Source organism: Phalangium opilio, unplaced genomic scaffold (assembly GCF_054372755.1).
Source record: "Phalangium opilio isolate 3A_F unplaced genomic scaffold, DU_Popi_V2 ptg000087l_1, whole genome shotgun sequence".
NCBI lineage: Eukaryota > Metazoa > Arthropoda > Arachnida > Opiliones > Phalangiidae > Phalangium > Phalangium opilio.
In genome coordinates, this window is record NW_028324192.1 from 4,954,230 (window position 1) to 4,972,518 (window position 18,289).

At 38.3% G+C, this 18,289-nt stretch overlaps 4 protein-coding genes across 8 annotated transcripts; 2 read left to right on the forward strand and 2 right to left on the reverse strand.

The window, feature by feature from the left end:
* Nucleotides 1–3,015: 3,015 nt before the first annotated feature.
* LOC149650467 (uncharacterized) lies at nt 3,016–6,334 on the forward strand. The gene is made up of 2 exons (XM_089849274.1): nt 3,016–3,181; nt 3,247–6,334. Exons 1-2 carry the CDS (start codon nt 3,103–3,105, stop codon nt 3,513–3,515), a joined length of 348 nt encoding a protein of 115 aa, XP_089705400.1. The 5' UTR covers nt 3,016–3,102; the 3' UTR covers nt 3,516–6,334.
* Nucleotides 5,417–5,708, reverse strand: LOC149650468 (uncharacterized). Its single transcript, XM_089849275.1, has 2 exons — nt 5,524–5,708; nt 5,417–5,459 (listed from the first exon to the last, which is right to left on the reverse strand). Exons 1-2 carry the CDS (start codon nt 5,695–5,697, stop codon nt 5,430–5,432), a joined length of 204 nt encoding a protein of 67 aa, XP_089705401.1. The 5' UTR covers nt 5,698–5,708; the 3' UTR covers nt 5,417–5,429.
* A 5,955-nt stretch (nt 6,335–12,289) lies between the features above and the next one.
* Nucleotides 12,290–13,329, forward strand: LOC149650469 (tRNA-dihydrouridine(20) synthase [NAD(P)+]-like). 5 transcript variants are annotated; one of them, XM_089849278.1, is made up of 6 exons: nt 12,290–12,416; nt 12,481–12,602; nt 12,663–12,860; nt 12,927–13,014; nt 13,060–13,129; nt 13,167–13,329. In XM_089849278.1, the coding sequence occupies exons 2-5, from the start codon at nt 12,532–12,534 to the stop codon at nt 13,096–13,098; spliced, it is 396 nt and encodes a 131-aa protein (XP_089705404.1). In that variant the 5' UTR covers nt 12,290–12,416; nt 12,481–12,531; the 3' UTR covers nt 13,099–13,129; nt 13,167–13,329. The 5 variants fall into 5 exon arrangements, with proteins under 5 accessions (XP_089705404.1, XP_089705402.1, XP_089705403.1 ...); XM_089849276.1 differs by having other exon boundaries at nt 12,927–13,129; XM_089849277.1 differs by having other exon boundaries at nt 13,060–13,329.
* Nucleotides 13,330–13,344: 15 nt separating this feature from the next.
* Nucleotides 13,345–16,306, reverse strand: LOC149650470 (uncharacterized). The gene is made up of 2 exons (XM_089849243.1): nt 16,017–16,306; nt 13,345–15,955 (listed from the first exon to the last, which is right to left on the reverse strand). Exon 2 carries the CDS (start codon nt 15,172–15,174, stop codon nt 13,345–13,347), a length of 1,830 nt encoding a protein of 609 aa, XP_089705369.1. The 5' UTR covers nt 15,175–15,955; nt 16,017–16,306.
* Between the last annotated feature and the right edge of the window lie 1,983 nt (nt 16,307–18,289).

Below are 18,289 nucleotides of genomic sequence, written 5' to 3' on the forward strand. Positions count from 1 at the left end.
ACCCGCGCGAGCTAACTGACCTCCAATCCTCGACTATAAAAGAGTGAGAGCCACCTAGTGGCATTTCTTTAAACTAAACCTCAACCGCGACTTGCTTTAATTATATATTTAGCGGCTGATGCCAAAATTAAATTTTTTAATGATAATTTCATTTTCACATTTTCAACTTTTAGGCATATTTAGTATCAGCAAGAAGTGATATCTATTTTATTAGCGCGACGCGATGACGAATATTACGTATTTTCCGACTGAGGAGAGGTTGGCGAAATAGCCCGGCCTCCTTTTACGTATAGCCCCCCCTTGGTATTTTGAAAGTGGGACTGGGACTATGACGCGCGAATACTTAGGCATCTTATACCTTCTCCCTAATAAACTAGATATCACTTCTTGGTATCAGAACCCCCAAGAATCCCTAAGACCCAATCTTCACATATACTTACAATAGGGGTAGTAAATTCATAATAGTTGTTTTAACTGTCACGGAGTCCCCCTTCGATTTGCTTAACAGAAATAGAAGTTCTAGGACCTGTAAGAAATTAATAGGATTATATCATAAGTTTATAAGATATGTTCATTCCATAAGTCTGTCACTGGTAACAAACTGGAGCTTGTCATAAAGTGAGCGAGGTAGGTTATAGATTCAGGGTTAAGCGACGCCTGGTGAGGCACTATCAAAGCTTAGTAATACAGACTAAATAATAGTAAGATCACTACCAACGAGATACACAAGGCCCATGCGGGCCCCAATTTTTTTTTCTGGACCTTCTAAATCGCCACGATTTTCCTCTAGAGGCGCGTTTAAGTCTAGAAAAATTACGTAAACCTCACATGACCATCTGTCTGCTCTAAGTTTCGAACCTCGAGCGAAGGAGCGTGCGACGGGATTTCATGTGAATTGAGCCTAATTAGTAAGTGTATTAAAGAGATTAAGAAGCGCCATCTATCAACCGCACGAGTCAAATATATATGGGTGAGTGACTCCCCCTTCGAAGTGAGCGTGCATGGGCCTTGTATATTTCGTTGGTAGTGGTAAGATGGACTGCAAAATTAACCGAGTGTAGTCTGCAATTCTCGCTTGTCGTTCTCGAACTAGCTCGAGCCGAAAGTCTCTAGCATTAAGAGACTTATGGATGGAACATATCTTATAAACTTATACAATTTTCTCGATTACAGAGAAAACAGTAAACATTGACTTAGGAAGTTAGAAACTATATATAGAAAGAAGTTAAAACTAACAGGCACTTTCGCCAAGGAATCCTCCTTTTTAACATTGGCATTGAAGTAGGCGCAGATTGGTAGAAGAATTTGATACGTTTAAGTCAAATCTTCAAGTAAAAACGGGTTTTGTGCTGAAATGAAACATTCGATCATATCACAAATTGTCTTAAGAGATAGTTTGCAAACAATTTGAAAATAATCGGATTTTAAGAGTCTGTCTAAAATACCAGAAGAAAAAATTGCAACCTGAAAGCCTCATACTAAGAGATAGTCAAATCTGGGACTTTTAAAGGGTCAGTAAACTAGACGGCGGACCATTGAATTTTTTTTAAGTCGTTATTGACGTCACAACCCCAGGGGCTAAGAAAAACGAAAGCCTTTAAGGCATTTTCCTATTTTGGTGTTATTCAACCTTATCCGGCAGGTGATACAATTCAGGGTTCATACAACTTTTGGAATACAAATTTCCCTGAGATTTCCAGGTTTTTCCCCATATACTTCTCTGAAATTTCCAGGTTTTTCCCGTATATGGAGTATACGGGAAAAACCTGGAAATTTAACGAAGGAGGGGAGGGGAAAAATAGGACCATTACACAGTCAAAGGACATCCCCGTATCTCTAGTAGAACCGGAGTTATGAGCCTCCAAAGTATAGTGTAATGTTAATCCTATGGAGGGGATGTTTATGAACATTTTGCTTAATTACTCCAGGGTTCATACAACTTTTGGAAAACAAATTTCCCTGAATTTTCCAGGTTTTTCCAGTATATGGAGTATCCCATGGAGCAAATGTTAACGAAGGAGGGGGGGGGCAAATTTGACTATTACATAATCAAAGGACATTACCGTATCTCTTATATAACCAGAGTTATGAGCCTCCAAAAATTAGTGTAATGTTAATCCTATGGAACATTTATTATTCGGCCCCTGTTTGACGCAAATTTCCCTGATTTCCCTGAATTTTTCCAAAAATTGGAAATTTCCCTGAGGTTTTTGTCAACTATTTATTTCCCTGATTTTTCCAGGTTTGTATGAACCCTTACAATTGGGCCTATGATCAGTGTTGTTCTAAGTGGTACAATTGTGCCTTTTCGGTACATTTTAAGATCTTCAGCACCGAAAGTACATTTGGCCTGTTTAAAGCACATTTTCAAATTTCATTTTTAACATTAGCGTCTATGGGACGAAAATTCCGCCACTAGGTGGCGCCAAAAGCCTTTCGTTGGGGGGTGACGGAAATTTTCCGACCCCCAGGGGGGAAAAGCACATTTTGAAAAAAGCTTCCATTGGATCAGTACATTTTACTATTGGGGAAAGTACCTTCCCAAAAGTCGAAGGAACAACCCTGCCTATGATATTGCTAGCAACGCCGATTATAGGAACCGCAGCGGGGGTCTCGGACTCTCGGGAGTGGGGAGGGACTGGGAAAACGCCGGAGCTCACAACCAATCGCGAGAGAGATTAGCCGGATGTGAGGAACCCCTTTACAATCACAAAATCATTCCTGTTTCACATGTTTTACATCAATGATTGTTGAGATTGGGGAAATCGTTTGCCTTTTTCCAAAAGATTCAAACAATTCGCTGACTGCTTTACAATACCAAACATTTCCTATATTAAAATATCCTGACAGGTCTTGGGCTGAATATTATTTATTCAGCATATTAAGAATTAAAATCCTTTATGCCCATTTTGTAAAGTACGGAAATAGATTTCTGGGCCGCAAAAGCACCGCCATCCTCTTCGCTTAATGAGAGCTACACAGTGGCTAAGCTTGCTAAAGGCTACTTAAGCCAAAGGCAGGAACCAATGGGAACTAGTGCATTAGGTCTGATTGGTTCCTGCCTTTGGCAAGGTAAAATTCGTGTGCAGAAGATTAGCCAGAATGCTAGGGGTGATCATGGAGCCGCGCTTTCCTTTAATGGCCAACGAAATAAATAACGCAACTTTCTATACTGAAGATGGTAAGCAATAAGCCTTGGCCCTTGAAACTATTTAATGCCGGAAATGGTACTTTTATTTTTTGTAGTAGTTGATGTCAGACTGCCATTAACGAATATATTAGACTATATTGGAACTAGAGTTAATTGTCTGCAACAAGGAGAGGAAAAATTAAGGAGTAATCACGTCATTTCATGCAGCGTGACTGGAGAATCTGAAAAGCTTAAAGGCCACAAAATAGAAGCCCTTGTATTACAGTCATCAGCTTTTTCTGGAGAGCCACATCACGTAATTCTGGAGTTGAACAAGCATTTTTCAGAGTTTACTGTTCTTTGTTCATGTCCAAGTGCGTGGTAGTGGGGGATTTTGCAAACACTGTATAGCTGTGCTTTTGCTCGTGAACCGATCTGAGACATTATCGAAAGAGGAGAATACACGCGCAGATATTACTCAGAAATGGGGGAAACTTAAGAAAAAGGCAGTTGAAATGCGCAAGGCACAACCACCGAAGAACTTTGTTGTGTTGGACGAGCGAAATATGATGTTTCATCATTTGATAAAGAAAAGCAAAGGAGTATATTATTGAGGCTTCTTCTGGTATCAAAGAATGAAACAGCGCTCCACAAACATATTTTACCTGCTCCAAAAATTGGGATAGCGATTCCTTTAATCTCCCTTAAAAGATAACAACTCAATTATCGCTACCACCATGAATTCTACTGATGACGCTTTTGGTGATATCAAAATCTGTTTTAATATTATGTTAGACAGCGAAAATATGTCTGTCTTAAACGAGAATATTGAAAGCTTTAATGATAATCTAACCCGAAGTGAAAGACTCTATTATGAAGAAAACATTGTAGTCACAAATGCCATGGCTCTAGATATTGCAATCAAATCCATTAGCCAGAACGATCACGTATGGACGTGTAACAGACTGATAAGAATAACAGCAAGCAGATGCTACGAGCTTTACACCTATCAGAAAGATCCGTCCTTGAAGATTCAAAAAATTATTGAATCCAGATTTTGTGGAAATGAAAATACCCAATATGGAATCCTTAACGAACCCATAGCAATTGCAAAATATGAGGCAAAATTTGGTGTAAAAGTGACAAGAATTGGATTAGTCATTCATCCTGATCATCCTTATCTAGCTTGCTCTCCAGATGGTTTAAATAATTCAATTTTAATTGAAGTTAAATGCCCTGTAATTGGTGCTACCAGAAGTATATAATACTTCTCTTCGAGAGAAGTGTACCACAACGCGGGGTAAGTGTAACGTCATTCTTCCCAACATCGGAACATTTGGAGCAAGGTTACTAAACCGAATCACATACGCGATAAATAGTTCCCTCGTCATTAGTCTATTTGCTTTAAACTATTTGGCATGACGCACTTGTGGATTTTTGTCTCACCCCAAGACGAGGTTAGGGAGTTGATTGCTGAGGATTTAGTACCAAACAGTTTTAGAATTCACCTTACGGTGCGATGCCCATCTGTAGTTTGATGAGCGGGAGAGCAAACAAAAAGGGTGAGCCTGGGAAGAATGACGTTACATAACTAATGTATTAAGATGATACAGAGTGGCATCCTTCTTCTATTATCCCCTTCTGGTGCTACCAAGCCTCTGAACGAAATGATCAAAGGGTTGAATTTTTTAAACCATAAGGAAGAAACCTTGAAACTAAAACCTAAGCGCAAGTATTATGGACAAATTCAACTAAATCTAGCAATATTAGGCCTCTCAGTAGGTCACCTAGTCGTGTATTCAAAACAAAGTGACCATTGTTTAATTATTGAAGTTCCTATTGACAAAGAATTTGTTCCTAAGCTCTTAGTTAAATTGCAATCAGTTTATTTCAAATATTTTTTAAAGAAATACATGGAATTGAAATGTTAAAATAATTGTGATAATAAAAGAGTTGTGATATTTAAATAGTGGTGATATTAAAATTTATTGTCAGCCAAAATAGCTGTTGACAAATTTACTACAGCGCTGGTTACAACAAACATCTTATTCATGTATGGTAATAAATCCCACGGTAGTCTTTTGTGGAAAATGTTAAACGTTTTTAGTCTCTGGATTGTGCGCTCAACATGTACCCTAGCACACGCAATTTTTGACGTAAGCAAAGCATCTTCTCTAGGGAATTGTTCCCTTTTTTTTATTTTTTTGACCTTTAGCTTTACGTTTTAGAAAAGGTGGCCTAATTAGTTTGAGCCCTCTTTCGTTACAAAGATCTTCAATAATGAACCCCTTGTCTACCATTATGGCGTCTGCGTATGGTATGCATCGTTCTAGGACCCCGCATTCTTCAGTTATTTGTTTATCTGTTGACTTTCCTCCATATGCTCTGCTCACCATGGTGATCACACCGGATGGAGCTACACAAACGCGTACTTTTACAGTATTGGTCCCTTTGTAGTGAGAATAAGTCTTGATCTTGCATTTTAAACACTTGGGTTTTTCAACAGATACCTCGGTGCAATCTAATACCACTCTTGTATCAGTGTATTCTTTAAAGCAATGCGGCATAGCTTCCACAATTTCTTATTTCTCTAGCCATGTAACTGATGACTCCAAGACAGTCGCTAACCAAGGTTCTTAAACTCGCATCCGCTTATATAGGTTGGCTTATAATGGGGGTAATTTTTCGGAGTTTTGGAACGGATGGTGGGGGGCACGACACCTATGTTTTCCCTAGGAGAGACGTCACTGAATGTCTTAAAAAATAAAACAAGACGTAGCGTTTTTGCCCTCGATTTTTTCCATTCCCCTCTCCTCGCCTCTCCCATCCTCTACCCGAGAGTCTCGAGTAGAGTACCCGTCAGCTTCGGGCCTTTGGCTCGGCCGTCGCTCGGGTTCATGTCCGTTGCATTTCATATATATTAAAATATAATGATTCACAGAGTTCAACCAAGGAAAATAAATGCCAATTAGGCTATTATTTAGTATTTAAATATTTAGTTTTCACACTGTCCATGTCACGTTAATTTTAGACTGACAACCAATGTAATCTAATTTCTAAAGTGTAGTTAACCAAGGCTTAATTCTTACAGGTAACAGGTTGATATTTTGTATTTGATTGGGAATTCCCTAAGGCAAATAATGCCGGGTTTACACTGCGCTGTTTAGCAAACCTCAGTTGAAGCAAATAAATTTTTAAAATATCCATGGTTGTGTTTTATTTAATATGGTAAGGTATCAATTCACTTTTAATATCTCAGTTGAAGCAAACACCCTTTTTAAGTCCTAAGTTCAATAGAGACAGACAAAGTCATACATACTATGAGCGCGCCTTACACGTTTTGGAGCTAATCCTAGACATTCACCTACGTCACTCACCCCATGCAGGCTCGAGTGCGACGAATTTCGGAAGAAAGCTCAAACTTTGAGAGAGATAGTCCCCCCTTGGTCGCTAACTTGCATAATGTTTGTTTGAAATAACTAGAAGTTATCTGCTGGCTTAGACCAAAAAGAGCTCCGAGAGCGGAATATCAAATACCAAGTTTAAGTTTCATTAGTGTAAGTAAAATTCCGTCAGCTACAGGTAGTGGACTTTTACTAGGATATTCTTCACTAACAATTTTAACTATTTCATTAAAAAGTTCCATTGACTGAATTCCAGTCAAAGCTACTACAGTTTGTTGTTTCAAAATTCCGCAACTAGCTGACACTTTACATTTATGTTCTTCTAATATGTTCACCATAATTCCTTTTTCTAAGGAACTGTTATCAGTGTCACAAATTTCAGGTGTGTCTCGTAGTCGAGTACTGTTTCCATTTTCTTCACTTTCAGTTATGTCATCGGGTTGGTTATTAACACCAATTTGCTCTACTTGATGATCATGACCCGCAAACAAATGATTTTTCAAATTCTCACCATCATCTGAACTCATTCCCCCGTTTTTATTTTTCAAAGAGTTCTGTCATGTTTACGAATAGGCAGATTCTGGGATGGAATTGTCAAAGGTCTTAGGCGCGGTGGGTATTTGAACTGATCTGTTAAAGAATTGTAGAATTGAAACTACTACAAATTTTATTACTCCAGCAAGTGTCTTACCTCTATGTTCTTGCGGAATTGTTTTATAATCGTCTTTTTTAAAGTGAGAAGAGCAAACAACCATGGTATTACCACGGAGCTTCTATTTACAGGGAGAGGAAACTTCATTCCCCTCTAGTAATGTAAACGCTCTTAGGAAACGTAGACACTATTTGTCCATAAAAAGGGGCAAATATTTAACCCCCCTCGGTTTTCGCTGGCAAAAAAAGGGAGCCTATGTAAACAACGAAGATGGCCGCCTTCGCTAGTTCGTTGAAAGGCATAAGCCTTGGTGTTTTAAAGGTTTAATTTTTAAATTTTGAATGGACTGCGATTCCAGGCTAATAGTTTGCACTAGAGGGAATGAGGAGAAATGTGTATACCGTAGCTACAGAAGCGATTCACGGTACAAATCATCATTTTATGGCAAGGAATTGAAGTTCCACCAAGAAAATGACGTCAGACTTTGTTTACATGGGCTCGGGGTGCGCGCGAGGAGCGAAAGCGTTGCGCAGAACCGAGGTACGCTAAGGGCTAGGGGGGAAAGTCCGAGTTTCCTCTCCCTGTAAATAGAAGCTCCGTGGTATTACTAGGTTTCTTTCCCATTTTTAAGGTAACTTCCCAAGCCTTGGCTAATTTCGGTAGTTTTGTAGAAAAAGGATGAAACCGCATACCTTTCATGGTGCCATTGTTTTTACACCCGTAAACACAGCAATATGTAACCATTTTTGTAATTTAAAACACAAGTAAAAGAGTTTTTACTTAATAATAAAATAGTTAATGTCTGGCTTTACTTTCACTGCCTGAGATTTGCGCCTAATAGTCTACCAAGTCGTCTGCTCTGTTTCGTTAAGATCGCGCCATATTGGACAAACCGAAGCGCCATCTTTTAATTCTTTAGGATGCGAATTAAGAGGATACAGATTGTCATCCTTCTTCTATTATCCCCTTCTGATGAAACCGACTTAAATAATTCCCTCGAAGTATAAAATCTATATCTATATAAATCCTGACTGACTGACTGACTGATAGTCAACGCCCAGCCCAAACCGATTGCCCTAGAAGGCTGAAAATTTGCAGGAACGTTACTCATAAGCGCCATCTTAGTAAATGGCGCCCAGAAATGTAAAAAATATTCTCTATGCAACAAAGTCCGCGCGTTTCAACCGATTCCGCAAATATTTAGTACATAGGTTTCCTTTGACCTATAGACGGGCTGAATGGTCTTTTGGGTTCCATTTGTTGCCATCTTTTTAAATGGCGGCCAAAAAAACCCTTTATGGAATAATTTCCGCGTGAAAAGTAATAAAAAAATGTGCTGACGGGCAACGCCGAGTGCCATCACTCCTAGGGTGCTACAAAAATATTAGTCCTAAGTAAAATCTACCCATTCTTTATAACATTTAGTCGGTAATAAAAATCTTACGACGCAAGTGCGTCTTGTAATTCTAAAAAGAAAACCAATTGGTGGGGAAGCTACGTTCGTGTTGAAACTAGGGTTGTAAATTTTCCGGAAAAATAAAACGCGGAAAATTTTCCGCTTTTCGGAAAAATATAAAACTAGCAATTATGTGAGCTTTGAGTCAATTTATCTAACTTTTAAAGATTTAAAACATTCTCCAGTTATTTTGCCATCTTTAGTAGATTTATTAAAGTACCGCCAAATATTAGTGGTTGATTTTCCCATAATTTGTGACTTTAAACAGGGTTAACAAACTTAATAACATTAACAACATAACACCTCGTTTCCCTTACAAAGACGCAGATGATCACTATCCTTTATGCCTGATAATTTTAGTTTCACTTGGGTCTCTTAACGGTTAGGTCTCGACCATAGATATATACAGGGTGTTTCTGAAAAGTCCATCACAAATTAAGGGGCGTGTTTATGGGACCAAACTGAGCGGAAAGTACCAAAGAACATGGGGTGTACAACATTTTGTTACGGAGATATGGCCTTCCAAACATTCGCCCCTAAAACAAGGAAATATCCAAAAATGAGGAGTAACACTTAAGACCGACTAACCAGCTTGTTTAAAATTACTAGACAATTTCAATAGCCTTTATTCGAACAATTGATTTCTACCTTTACTAATCAGAAGCGTATAAATGAGTAGAAGTATGCCTACGGTGGTAATGTAAAATTAATCCCAAGTGACATGATGTTTCAAGATCTTCCCAGCACCAAGTAAAATGGTTCTGATTGAAGGGACTTTTATTAGCACAGCGTAAACAACGTTATTTTCAGGAATTAGTCCAAATGTCCACGGGCGGCATTACAAAAACGAGGCAGTCTTTCGAATGATACTTGGACATGTTGGAAGATCCCTGGCTTGTTCCTGTTATCTCAAACCGTAAAAAGCTACGCAAATCTTCATCATCACGGACAACACTCTTGTACGTTAGGTATGACCTTGAGAAAACCTAAAAGGACATCTCGAATGTATTTGAAAAACCCATCTCCAATTAAGGGGCGTGTTGTTTGTTTCCAACAGAGTAAACTCGCCCAGAGAACAATTACAATGCAGAGCCACGTTTCGGCGTTAATGGCCCACAAAGGTGGTCCCAAAAACAAGAACAAACTTTAATTTGTTTCGTTCAGTAAGTGTTTCATGTGTCATAGATAAAACGCCATGATTAATGCACGAAGAAAATGAATTTATTGACAAGTTTTAACATTTAATTGCAACTAGTTACAAAAATTGTTCAAAGTGTTCACCACCCGCGTTAAGGCACACATTAGCACGTCTTACAAATGATTCCCTTACACGTTGAAAAATGCCTGGAGTTTCGCGAATTGTTTGACAGCCGTGAATTATTCGTCGACGTAGCTCTTCAACATCGGGCACTTCAGTCTGATAAACTAAGTCTTTCAGGTGGCCCCAAAGAAAGAAATCACAAGGGTTCAGATCGGGTGATCGAGCAGGCCACTCCACAGGTCCACCTCGACCTAACCACCGCAAAGGGAAGGTCGCGTTAAGATAATTTCGGACCGCGATGCTGAAATGTTGTGGTGCACCATCGTGCATGAACCACATTCTGTTTACCAAACCTAAGGGTACGTCTTCGAGTAGTTCCGGTAAATCGTCCCGTAAGAACTGCAAGTAAGCCACACCGTTTAACCTGGGCTCTAGGAAATATGGCCCAATTAAATTGTCACCCACAATACCACACCACACGTTTAAACTGAATTGTACTTGGTGACTTCTAACGCAAGTTGCGTGGGGGTTTAGCTGGGACCATTGATGTTTATTATGTAAGTTAATAATACCATCCCGTGAAAAGTTAGCTTCGTCAGTAACCAACAAATCCCGTGGGAAATCGATATCGTTTACTTTAGCCAGAAACCACTGACAAAACGCCGTGCGTCGTGGGTAGTCCGCTGGATTCAAACCTTGAACTTTTTGAACATGGAAAGGATGAAACCGGTGGCTTCTGAGGATTTTCCACACGAGCGTGTGGTTTACGCCTAATCGGCGACCAACTTGGCGGGTACTTGATTCAGGCTCGTCCTCGAAAATGGTGAGAACTTCGTCTTCTATGGCCTCTGGGATGGCTCTCGCTCTAGGTTGAGGTCCAGCCGGTTGGATTCGTCCATCTTGCCTCAAACGTCTGTCCACAGCCTCGAACGTCAGTCGATTTGGTAGTCGCCTCTGCGGAAATCTTTCCTGATACAAGCGTACAGCTGCAGCGGCATTCCCCTCGGCTAGTCCATACATTAGGTGCATATCCGCATATTCGGCATTTGTGAAGAAAGGCATTGTAACAGACTTCGTTGAATTATGAGTTTAATAAAACAAACACATGTACGTGAAAACTCTTTTATTCCTTTCTTAAAAAACATAGTGCTCTGTTTTAGTGCTCTGTTTTTTAAGAATAGGCGAAGTTCTCACTATTTTCGAGGACGATCCAAAAACAAGCAGCCGCCAATTGGTTTGCTGATTAAGAAAAAACCACACGCAACTTGCGTTAGAATTCACAAAGTACAATTCAGCTTAAACGTGTGGTGTAGTATTGTGGGTGACAATTTAATTGGGCCATATTTCCTAGAGCCCAGGTTAAACGGTGTGGCTTACTTGTAGTTCTTACGGGACGATTTACCAGAACTACTCGAAGACGTACCCTTAGGTTTAATAAACAGAATGTGGTTCATGCACGATGGTGCACCACCACATTTCAGCATCGCGGTCCGAAAACTTGTCAATAACATTTTCTTTGTGCATTAATCATGGCGTTTTATCTATGACACATGAAATACTTACTGAACGAAACAAATTAAAGTTTGTTCTTTTGTTTGGGACCACCTTTGTGGGCCATTAACGCCGAAACGTGGCTCTGCATTGTAATTGTTCTCTGGGCGAGTTTACTCTGTTGGAAACAAACAACACGCCCCTTAATTGGAGATGGGTTTTTCAAATACATTCGAGATGTCCTTTTAGGTTTTCTCAAGGTCATACCTAACGTACAAGAGTGTTGTCCGTGATGATGAAGATTTGCGTAGCTTTTTACGGTTTGAGATAACAGGAACAAGCCAGGGATCTTCCAACATGTCCAAGTATCATTCGAAAGACTGCCTCGTTTTTGTAATGCCGCCCGTGGACATTTGGACTAATTCCTGAAAATAACGTTGTTTACGCTGTGCTAATAAAAGTCCCTTCAATCAGAACCATTTTACTTGGTGCTGGGAAGATCTTGAAACATCATGTCACTTGGGATTAATTTTACATTACCACCGTAGGCATACTTCTACTCATTTATACGCTTCTGATTAGTAAAGGTAGAAATCAATTGTTCGAATAAAGGCTATTGAAATTGTCTAGTAATTTTAAACAAGCTGGTTAGTCGGTCTTAAGTGTTACTCCTCATTTTTGGATATTTCCTTGTTTTAGGGGCGAATGTTTGGAAGGCCATATCTCCGAAACAAAATGTTGTACACCCCATGTTCTTTGGTACTTTCCGCTCAGTTTGGTCCGATAAACACGCCCCTTAATTTGTGATGGACTTTTCAGAAACACCCTGTATACGGGTCTAACTATGGCTTCCCCTCACAGTCAATCAGATATTTGTGTGGGGTCTATGGCCTCTTAAAGATTCCAAGTACTAAATCTATGTATTCCTGCAGGAACTGATTGATTACCGATTATTAAAGTGCCGAAGAATTGAAAATAGTAAATTACCATTGGGTGAATTAATTGTTGCTTATTTAAAATTGGTATTACATTTAATTAATTAAAATAATTAAATTATAATTTATTGAAAGGCGTGTTACTTTCTAGGCTGTAGATTATGATAACCATTTTCACAATACAAAATATTGCATTCAACAAATGTTGGGTTCACTACAAGAGTCTGAACGTGGAAAAAAGCTCTTGGCCTCTCAAAGAATGGAGGAAATATGGTAAATATAATTTAAAATTTGATTTGTTATTTGTTTTTTTAAACTTTACAACAATTTTAGCGAACTATGGGGCGTGTTAGACTATTACGAAGAATACCAAAAGAACTTAAAGCTTAAAGCTCACAGCTTTCAAAATAATAGGAAACGTAAAGAAAGTATAGATGGAAATGGTAATGAAGATGAACCACCAGAAGTCTCATTAAAGAAAATGAAAACTGAAGACGGTGAAACGTGGATTATGAAAGCCAGATATATCAAGTAAAATAATTTTAATCCATTTTTAATTGCATTTGAATTGACTGACTATATTTTTTGCGTAAAAAGAACAATGTTTCCAATGAAAGAATTACCTAAAACAATTTTGTTAAATTGGACGCGACAAAATAACAAAAAGCAACCTTTTTATAAGACTGTAGATATAATTTTTATTATTAAGTTAATTACAAAGATAATTAAGTGGCCAATGGAGAAAATGTTTTCATCTATGCGGTTATAGTTGGAGGCCAAAAATACTCAAGTTCATTTTAGTAAGTGCATGGTTACTTAATATTATATAAACAATAGTGAAAAGAACAAGAAATTTGCGGAACAAAGTGCAGTCTTGGTCGCTGCTTTTGCATTGGGGTTAATTGAAAAAGACAAAATAGTTGGTTCTGCTACGGGTTTGTTAGGACATGAAGTGTAAATGTAACAAAAATGTTATTTGATAAATCACAATGGTTAAGAAGCGTTAATTATTTTGTTAAAATTTAACATTAAAGGCGGGTAGAGTCCACCATGTGTTAATTTGCTCCGCAGTCTCTTTACATCTCTGTTCAATAAGGGGTATTTCATTTAAGAATTCTTTAATAACTGGTACACATTGAGCCATTTCACGGTTCAAGTCTTTCAAACGTTTCTGATAGTCTTCTACAAATTGTCGTTGCTTTGCTTGAAAATTCTTCATTTCATTAATTAGTTGCACTTGTTGCGGACAAATGTCTCCATTGATTGCGTACATCTGTTTTTCATTAATGGCGCGTTTCATAAGGTAGTCAAAGCTTTGAACTCGAGAAACATTAAATATGTCTTTAATTTGGGACAAAAACGGAATTCGTTCAATTAAAGAGAGGTTCGTCTTTGTGTAAGGGACAACTTTATCTTTAATTTTTAGACGGGATAAATTTTCGATATCCAGTTCACAGAACATGCGAAATCCTAGTGCCATTTTCTCCTTCCATATTTCGATAGATGTTAAGTTATTGCAAAGATTCATTTGTGTAAACATTAATCTCGCATCTTTTCGATTTTGGAAGCGTAGAACTATTGCAGCTTTCATTTTCGCATTCGTAGACAACGTGGACAATATTGAAATATGCTTTTGTCGAATCAATCGTTCAGTTTCCTCAATAATTTCCAATTTTTCATTCAAACTTGGGTTAAATTCTGAAGTTTCAATGAGATTTATTTCTTTGCGAATTGCGCTTAACTTCGACTCCGCGTTTTTTAAGAATATTTCGGATTTTAATAAATCTGAGATCATCTGACGTTTGGAACTATCTGAGATTAAGGCGGCCATTTTTTCTTCAAGGTTTTTCCTCCTCAAAAGTAAGGTTTCAATCTGATTACGAATCATTCTGTATTCAGAATCAATTGTTACGTGTTTACAACGCAAAGTATGAAAGTGGTGTTGCATACACTTGTCCTCAATTTCGTGAATTAAATCGCCTTTCCCATCCCCCATTGAAGCTGCCCTTTCACCCAGATCACTCATTTGTCCTCTGATGGAAAATGCATTTCTTAATTTGGTTACATCATTAGTCGCTTCTTGGGCTCGATGGCTTAAGCATTTCATTATGGTCTTCAAGGAGATGTTTTTCTTTAAGTCAATTATTTGTGCCGTGAGAATTCTTTTATTGAAGGATTCTTCTTCGGTATTAAGCTTTCCAATAGAATGATCATAGCAAAGAGAATAAACATTCTTTTCAATCTCCATCATTAAATTTGTGGCTAAAATTTTCCGTTTTTGTACTTTTTGACACGTGCTTGCGATTGAAAAGGATTCATCGACTATTTCGTCAGGTTTTTTCAATAACTCAAAACTCTCCCGAAGATGATTGTTAACTCGCGTAAAATGTAAGGCCTTAGACTTGGTTTCTTCGGATTTGGACTCTAACATTACAGTCACGCGTTGAAGGTGGGTTATTTGGTTTAAATCTTTGTCAATCTTAGATTGAAGGGTAGTTGCTGTCTTTTGCAACTCCTCAACATTAGATATTTCTCGCATTAACTCTAAATCAAGAGCCTTGGAATGTTCATTCAATTCTGACAGTTTCTTTAAAGCTTTACTAGTACAGGCGTTAATTGGACCATCTGTTTTGACTCGTTTTACGTTGTTTATTACATTTTCCCACAATTTCCCATTTACGCCTTTACTTAAATTTTGAAATACCTTGCACGCACTCGCAACAACAGGTCGAGTTGCTTCTTCCGAATATTCAAGTTCATCAAAAGCCCACTGTCCTATTTTTAGGGCTAAAGCCTCGCGAGATTCCTTCTGCGGATCTCCCTTTAAAGGTTTTCTCCGCGACATTCTAGATAAATTAAATATTTAATTCAAACTAAATGTTAACTTCAATTGAGAATAGACAACACTATCCAAGGTTGATCGTGACAGTTGACACTTTGAAAATATTAGGCGGGAAATCTCCTGAATGTGAGGTCAGGTGAAGTTCAGGCACGGGAGTCCGTGACCGGCGAAAAAAAACCATTGAGTTGAGAAAATTACCCCTAGAATAGTCTTCCATCCTTGGATATAAGACCCAAGTAACTATATCACGCGCTCGTGGCGCCATCCCGATGCAACCAAAAGAACTAAAAGAAAAGGCGGGAAGACCCAATTAACTATATCACGCGCTCGTGGCGCCATCCCGGTGCAAACAAGGGAACTAAAAGAAAAGGCGGGAAATTTGACTGATTTCAAGAATACATGTATTTATACATTTCTCATCTAGGCTTCGAGATGGAGACACCATCGCGTGAGAAACTTGGAAGCTGTCCGTCCGTTCCATGTTTTCAAGAGTGTCCCACGTACCCCAATAGGCAAAGGCCACTCTAGTGGTAATTTTCTCAACTCAATGAAAAAAACCAACGAATGTTATGTCATAGCCTTAGCCCACTGGATCACGCGCTATTTTAGAAGTTTATAAACCGTCGTCTGCTCTGACATTTGATAACCCTTGCCCCGAGTTCGGTCAAAATTCTGAAGTAATTACAATAAATTGCTAGTGTAGTATTGAAATTTTTTCCGAACTCCCCGTGGCCTAATTAATCAGAATCAAGTGTTGGTTGGGTTAGGTAGGTAAAGTAAAATCCTACCATTATTTGGATAAATAGCTAGTTTATTATTCTTAAAGTTAAACAATATTCACTCACCATCACCAGAAAACAGCCGGCACACTCGCATAAACTTGTCCTCTTCTACCCAATTTCCCGCCGAAAATACCGCGTGCCGTTAAACTTTTTTTTTTTGCCACCTACTAACACTAGTGCTAAGCCGTTAGGCCTTGAGCACCAGGAAGAATTGAGCGGGAGACCCTACGCGGCCCAGCACTGACGGGGGCCGCTAGGTCGTATGTGTATAAGCAGGGAAGGAAATGAGGTTTACTTGGGAGGTGACGGAAGGTGGAATTGGGGTAAGTCACCTCCGGCGGACACGGGACAGTCGGCACCATTCTGGAAAATGGAACTGTTGTTGAAAAATCTGAGATAAGTAGTTTTTTATTTCAATTAATTTATAGGAAACTAATCCATTAGCAGTAAAATCAGGTGATTGAATTAAATTCTAAAGAGTAGTAAAATACGGATTGTCTTTAAAATTCAATAGAAATAAATAATATCCACGCTTCAGTCAACTGGAATAATTCTTATCGTTTTGTTTTTAAGGCTTGGGCAAACGAAGTCTTTTTAAATAATGTCTGTTCCTTCAGCCTTAATTTGTATTAATTACATTTTATTTTTCACGCGATGCTTTCCAGCACTGGTAGCCAGGTGGCGCTAGTATCTACTTCTCTACTTTTTAGTATAGGGAGTTGCACATCCTATAGAGCGACGAATGTTTTTCACACGCATCCTTTATCAATGGTCAGCCATCAAGACTGGTCAACCGTCCGGTGACCCCTTTAGTTTTAAATAAAAATTATGGAACATTTTAAATATTTATTGGACAATGTCCAGTGTCCTAAGCTTATTTACGGCCCTGAGATAGTTTCACCTATCCTGACCTGGGCCTGAAACAAAAACAGCACACTGAACTTTGTCCAATAAAATTTTTAAATGACCCATAATTTAGAAAATCGCGTCAGGGATTTTCTATTTATACTCAATCCTAACTTTTATTGTTAATCTCTACGGAGCTTAACATTACGACGTGAAAAGAATTTTCAGAGTTAGACCCAAGATATCGCAACCAAGGGGGTGCATTTTTTGACAAAAAAAACTTCACAGCAATAGATTAGCAAAGGCACATCTCTCAGTGTAAAGTTTAGTTAACCATTTTGTATAGGTTTTGAAAAAAGGTTATTTCTAAACCATAAGCCAGCACGTGCACATTTCATTGAAAGTTTGTTATTTAAGAATTTTCCCTTCTATATACTAAGAATCTTCATCAAACATTGGCAACGAGCGTTCCAAGACTCGAACCTGCAATGTTTTGCCTCGAATACAAATGCGTTATCCATTACGCCACATGCCCGTATTTGGAACAACAAAACAAAATTATTCAAACATTGTATTTATAGGATTAATTTCTTTTATGATGTATAAAAGATCTGTAAAAATAAACACCGAGCTTGCCTGGACTCGAACCTGCAATCGTCTGCTCCGTAGGCAGAAGCGTTATCCTATTCGCCACAAACCCGTTGGAGGCAGAACAAAATGCTATGCAAACAGTGTTATATATGTAACGGTTTTACCATGATTTATAAACTAATTAAAATTAAATACTTAGACTTAACTGTTCTTAATCAAACTTCAGAAGTTCAACATTCCATTGTTGCTTGATAATTCAAAAGTGTTCCGAACCTTAACTTCGCAGTAGTTTCTGAGTTATTCGATGGAGTGGAACACCAAAAATCCCATGCTTTTTCTATGGGACGCTAAGCCTAAATCTGTGAATTATTTCTTTAACATTACGGGAGGGTGTGGGTTCTTATCTAGAAGGGCCTACCGGCCCTCTAGAATTATATTAAAAACTTGATATTTTGAAAGTAGAGACTCGAAAGTGTAACATAATACCACTTTCGTGGTAAAATATGATATGAAATTGTAAATTCGCATACCCTTTAAGGAAGTCTGGTTTGTCACTTTAATTCTCACGTCGTGTCCGAAAATTTTACAAAAACATTTCCTTAAAGTTGTTATCAACCTCGTGCGTTCTATGAGAGAGCGATATCTAAATAGGTGATTAGTCATAGGTGTCATCAAACCTTGAAGGAAAAGTGGCGGATGTCTCGTGAATTCCCCTCGTGCTAATAAAAGAAAGGTAGTCAAGTTAAAATTTTAACGTTTTTAGTTATAAAGCAAGTGATAACTAGCGCAACCCTTTTTAAAAACGGTAAAATTTTAATTTGCCCACCTTGTTTTTCATTAGCACGAGGGGAATTATCGAAACATTTGCAAATTTTCTTTCAAGGTTTGATGACACCTAA

Bases quoted from the DNA above. Each gene is read 5' to 3' on its own strand.
- LOC149650467 (XM_089849274.1), top strand. From the start codon at position 3,103: ATGCTAGGGGTGATCATGGAGCCGCGCTTTCCTTTAATGGCCAACGAA. The intron at 3,182-3,246 runs GTAAGCAATAAG...TATTTTTTGTAG, and splicing joins AACTTTCTATACTGAAGATG to TAGTTGATGTCAGACTGCCA.
- LOC149650469 (XM_089849276.1), top strand. From the start codon at position 12,532: ATGTTGGGTTCACTACAAGAGTCTGAACGTGGAAAAAAGCTCTTGGCC. The intron at 12,603-12,662 runs GTAAATATAATT...CAACAATTTTAG, and splicing joins CAAAGAATGGAGGAAATATG to CGAACTATGGGGCGTGTTAG. The intron at 12,861-12,926 runs GTAAAATAATTT...TTGCGTAAAAAG, and splicing joins ATGAAAGCCAGATATATCAA to AACAATGTTTCCAATGAAAG.
- LOC149650468 (XM_089849275.1), bottom strand. From the start codon at position 5,697: ATGCCGCATTGCTTTAAAGAATACACTGATACAAGAGTGGTATTAGAT. The intron at 5,460-5,523 runs GTGAGCAGAGCA...GCGGGGTCCTAG, and splicing joins CATCCGGTGTGATCACCATG to AACGATGCATACCATACGCA.
- LOC149650470 (XM_089849243.1), bottom strand. From the start codon at position 15,174: ATGTCGCGGAGAAAACCTTTAAAGGGAGATCCGCAGAAGGAATCTCGC.